Consider the following 4797-nt stretch of genomic DNA (forward strand, 5'->3'; position numbering starts at 1 on the left):
CATACACTCACCCACATCTAAGTTCTGCAGCGCTTTTTTATCGATATTCATGGTCAATTTATTTCGTAATTTGTATAAAGAAGTATAGTAAATTTTATAACTAAGGGTTTGTAACCCAAAACTTCCAACTTTGTAGACAAATTTTGAAAATTTCAACAAAATATCAAACTTATTAATCAGAATCAACTCTAATTCTTTGCCACTTTTAATTTCATATTATTATGGTAAAATTTAATTAGCTATAAAACTGCATTCTCGATTCTTTTTTAAATTCTCTTTAAAGCCTGAAATTTTCATAATTTGTCTACAAAGTTTGAAGTTATAAAGCCTTTGTTATAAAATTTACTATACTTCTTTATACAAATTACGAAATAAATTGACCATGAACAAAAAAAAATTTAAAAAAGCGTTGCAGAACCTAGATGTGAGTGAGTGTAACTCAATTTCATTTATAAAAATCTTAAGTCTGGTTCAGTCTCGGTACTTTAAAATTCACTAATAAAAATCGATATACTAATACAACCATATCTATCTTAGTTCAGATATATCAAAGGATCACTTTCTGGATTCGATTTGTCTTTTTTTATTTGCTCCATAAGTAGCTGTTTTTTTAATTCATGGAGTTCAATCATATGCTTCATTTGTAGTGAATGGAGCTCTTTTTCGTGCTTTATTTTCAGCTTATGCATTTCTTCGCTTTGCTCTGCTTCCTTTTGGATTTGCTTTCACCTTTCCTGTAGAACGTCATGTTTGTCTGCTTTGTTTTGGTAATTTTCTAAGGTCATTTACTAAATTATCGCCCCGTTAATGTCTTTTTTCTGTCGATTTCGGCTGCTCTTCTGATTCATCATGATGAGATTGGTCCAGCTCCTCCAACTCCAAACATTCCGTGTTGCTATCAATTAAAATGCTGTGTCCTGTAGCTCAATCTGGATCATATAAACCACTTCTTCGTCGCTGTGACTGAGCTCAGGACCTTCCACAAGATTGCCTGTAGCTGTGCGGGCTTTACGAACAGCTGCCAAATTGGTTTTTGCATGCGCCTTCATGCGCATCCATTGCTGCCTCAATTTGCTTATTTCCCTCTCATATCCTAGTGATTCCATATCACTTTTTATAATGCGCCATACATCCTTCTTCTTTGATATCATTTTGGTATCGTTTCGTTTGTCATCAATCACACTGATGTGCTTCGCCATTAACTCACGGAAGCAGTCTTTTTCCTCATGGGACCAATTCGCCTCACGCTCTCTCTGTAATGAAAACATAAAACTTGTTAAAATTTATTAATGACTTGTCATTTAACTTAACTTACTTTCAGCAATTCCGCAGCCATCGTGAACCTCTTGTTTTCTTTTAAATAAATTAATACACATCGTTTAGATATGTGTTTGTTTGTTTCACAGCGTACTATCGATAAACACCGACTTCATAACCCTGCGGTTTTACTGCTTAGTTTACACTTTTAAAACGAATTTATAACCATATTCTTTTGGAAAAGTATATATTGAAAATTAAAATGTCGTTTAAAAGGATCCAAATTTAAATTATTCAATAAAAATGTTGTTTTTTGATATATCGTAAAAACGAAATTTGATATATTTTCACATTGCACATGCCTACAACAGCTGTTTTTGTTATATCGTAAACTAAGTCGAAACTACCCTACTAGACAAACCTGACGGAAACTAATACACACACACCAGTGAACCAACACAAATGCAAGTATGAACATATATTAGTTCAATCCTGTGTACTAGCGAGAATGAAACCCCTCAAAATTTGAAAGAAAGATATAGCAACAATGTACTACGACTGTTTTCAGCTAATTTAACAGAGTTGCATTTCATGCTGATTGAAAGTAGTTGCTACCTTCAAAATACCAAATATATCCGAGTACTATGTAAAGTGAACCATTTAAGATATTTATTTTGGTATTTTAGCTTGGAAATAATTTTGTTTTGTATCGAAAATTTAAATAAAAAACTAATTAAATTGCATTTTTGTCTTGAGTATAGAAATTAGCCCCACAAAAAATTAACAAAACCAAAAAAATAATACTTGGAAACCAAATTCATTCATACCGAATACTTTTCAGAGCCAAATTTCTCATCACTAAAATTTTCGCAAAGCAACGCGCCCGCCATTTTGAAGTATTTATGTTAAATTTTACCAAATCGCAGAAGAATTTCGGAAAGTTTTGTGTTTTTCGAATCAAATCCCAGGTGGAATATAGCCGAAAATAAGAAGATAAGTATCTTAAATTGTGCATGGTGTAAACAATTGTTTAAATAATATGAAAAAGAGGTATTTCCAAAATTGCGTGAGTAAGGAAAAAAGGATCTTTGAATCTGATGCGAAAAGATTTAGAGAACTTTTGGAATGTACTCAAGCAATGGAATGTGTAGCAAATGTTAATGTAATTGAATGTCCCTCCGTACTTATGCTTCCGAGTTCCCAAAAAGACTTAAGTGTTGGTGTCAGTGATAGTGAGGGTGAGGATAAATGTCCAAGTCCCCATAGGGAATTGACTGCTGATAGTGATAGCGAGCCGGAACAGTTCTATTTACTTCAATGAAAAGTTTTTGCTCATACCCTTATTACACCATTTGTTTCACGACTTTTCCAATTTTGCTACACATTCAAATTAATTTAATTTTTGCTACCATTTAATATGAACATAATATAATATATGAACCATAATAATAATATGTATGATATGATCCATGATAATAATATGAACCATGCACATGGATTCAAGCAATATTCTTGATGAGTCGTTTTGTGAGGAGTCTCCAGTCGAAAGTAAGTGGAATGTATGAAAAATGTTTCATCACATAATTCCATCGTTCTTTATTTTAGTGGGCCAATCCCTTATAAAGAAGAGGTGCTACGACACCAATGTTGAAGCGGCAGGTGTAAGCCAAGTTTGCTCTCCGAGTGATGGTAAGTGCCTATTGAAAAAACTATGTAAATAACACTTACGATTTTAGTATTAATTCTTGAAAATCATTAAAGATATTAACGCGAAGCTGGACACCAATGTTGAAGAAGAGGAAGCGGCAGGTGTAAGCCAAGTTTGCTCTCCGAGTGATGGTAAGTGCCTATTTTAAAAAACTATGTAACTAACACTTACGATTTTAATATTAATTCTTGAAAATCATTAAAGATATAAACGCGAAGCTGGACATCCTTCTTAATAACCAAAAAGCCATATGGGATACTTTGCAGACAAGCATCAACAACGTAAGTCCTTGAAATACCTCACTCTTTACAAAAGTTACATACATACATACATATAAATACATATGTACATAAATATATACATATTCATAATAAATACATACATATGTATAAACAATATATATATTTTGTATATTTTTTTTATTTTAGCAAGCAAAGTTGTCAACAAACCAGGCGGAGCTGGAGAAGAAATTCATATCACTCCAAATGAATGTAAGTGTTGTTTTGTGAAAAATAAGAATTTATGAACATATGAGTACTCGATTTTGCAGGCAGTCGAAAACGCGGAATTTCTCGCTCTAGCGAAATCAGCACGCGAAATAAAGGTTTCGGTGCAAAATATAGAAAAGGAAGTTTGTCGTATGACGGGCGAAGCATGTGACAAAATTATGAACGAAATTGCCAGCATGTTGCCCTGCTCCGCATATACCCCGATAATGGCGCTCGAGGAGAAATTAAAGGCCAAGGAGTATGTGAAAGCAATGGTAAGTAATAATAGCGAATTTAACTGATTTTATTAAAAACAACCCCCTTTCAATAGACCACATACTTGTACAAGGTCAAAGGCGTGTCGGATGACGTTGGCGGTGTTTTCAAAAAGCTTTTCACCGATGAGTCCTTGGCTGAATTTAATTGGGAAGGGAGGTGGGAGAAAAAAGCCTTGAGAGAACTGACGTTATTTGAGCATGTTTTGCGCGGTAAACTAAAAAATAATAGTGTCAATAATGCATTCGTTTAAATACATTTCTTCCTTATTTAGACGTTTTCAATAAAATGACGTCCAAGGAGTTCGAGCACGCGGTTAAAAAACAAGTGGAGCGGAGTCATCATCGTCTTCATCAAAAAAAATATGACTCCAAGAAAAGCGACAAAAAATAATATATGTAAATAATTCATAATTACAATAATTAAATTACAATTAGGGGATTCACAAGACGTGTTAACCGTCGTAAAATCTTAAGCTTAACACTTGTTTATGTAAAATAGCGGTTAAAATGGTTGGGGGGTTGGCTAATTATATATTCTTTATCAGTTTAAAAGAATTTCGGTTTAGTTAGAAATCCCCTAAAACCATTTTAATTAAAAAAGATGTTAACCTTAAGATTTTACGACGGTTAACACGTCTTGTGAATCCCCTAAATTAAATTATAATAATAATTACATAATTAATACAGGTCCGAATTTCAAACTTGGTAGAAAAATTAGAAAAAATCGACAAAATGTTACAACAACAACAAACTTTTTATTAAGATTTTCTAGAAAAATTCTATGTATGCAGTTTTATAGCCTATTAAATTCTGGCTTAAGAAAGTGCAAGTTTCAAGTAGCCATAAATTCGCGTTGATTTTTGATAATTTTTTTGGCGGATGGTGTTATTATTTTCTGTCATACAAAATAGGCTATAAAACTGCATACCTAGAATTTTTCTAGAAAATCTTAATAAAAAGTTTGTTCTTGTAACATTTTGTTGATTTTTTCTAATTTTTCTACAAAGTTTGAAATTCGTACCTGTATTGTTTTTGTTAAAAAATAATAAACATTACATTAAATTAA

At 32.5% G+C, this 4797-nt stretch overlaps 2 protein-coding genes across 2 annotated transcripts; one reads left to right on the plus strand and one right to left on the minus strand.

The window, feature by feature from the left end:
* Positions 1-287: 287 nt before the first annotated feature.
* LOC118754553 lies at positions 288-1402 on the minus strand. Its single transcript, XM_036489433.1, has 2 exons — positions 1316-1402; positions 288-1253 (listed from the first exon to the last, which is right to left on the minus strand). The coding sequence occupies exons 1-2, from the start codon at positions 1334-1336 to the stop codon at positions 903-905; spliced, it is 372 nt and encodes a 123-aa protein (XP_036345326.1). The 5' UTR covers positions 1337-1402; the 3' UTR covers positions 288-902.
* A 600-nt stretch (positions 1403-2002) lies between these two features.
* Positions 2003-4134, plus strand: LOC118754552. The gene is made up of 8 exons (XM_036489432.1): positions 2003-2805; positions 2863-2946; positions 3019-3096; positions 3170-3246; positions 3394-3456; positions 3516-3728; positions 3785-3941; positions 4004-4134. The coding sequence occupies exons 1-8, from the start codon at positions 2745-2747 to the stop codon at positions 4120-4122; spliced, it is 852 nt and encodes a 283-aa protein (XP_036345325.1). The 5' UTR covers positions 2003-2744; the 3' UTR covers positions 4123-4134.
* The last annotated feature ends 663 nt before the right edge of the window (positions 4135-4797 follow it).

The sequence above is a fragment of the Rhagoletis pomonella genome, unplaced genomic scaffold (genome assembly GCF_013731165.1).
Source record: "Rhagoletis pomonella isolate Grant_MI unplaced genomic scaffold, Rhpom_1.0 Rhpom_scaffold_04114, whole genome shotgun sequence".
NCBI classification, from domain to species: domain Eukaryota; kingdom Metazoa; phylum Arthropoda; class Insecta; order Diptera; family Tephritidae; genus Rhagoletis; species Rhagoletis pomonella.

Coding starts and splice junctions, on each gene's coding strand:
- LOC118754552 (XM_036489432.1), top strand. CDS start 2,745: ATGCACATGGATTCAAGCAATATTCTTGATGAGTCGTTTTGTGAGGAG. Junction 2,806..2,862: donor TGAGGAGTCTCCAGTCGAAA/GTAAGTGGAATG, acceptor TCTTTATTTTAG/TGGGCCAATCCCTTATAAAG. Junction 3,097..3,169: donor AGTTTGCTCTCCGAGTGATG/GTAAGTGCCTAT, acceptor AAATCATTAAAG/ATATAAACGCGAAGCTGGAC.
- LOC118754553 (XM_036489433.1), bottom strand. CDS start 1,336: ATGGCTGCGGAATTGCTGAAA. Junction 1,254..1,315: donor TGGCTGCGGAATTGCTGAAA/GTAAGTTAAGTT, acceptor TTTTCATTACAG/AGAGAGCGTGAGGCGAATTG.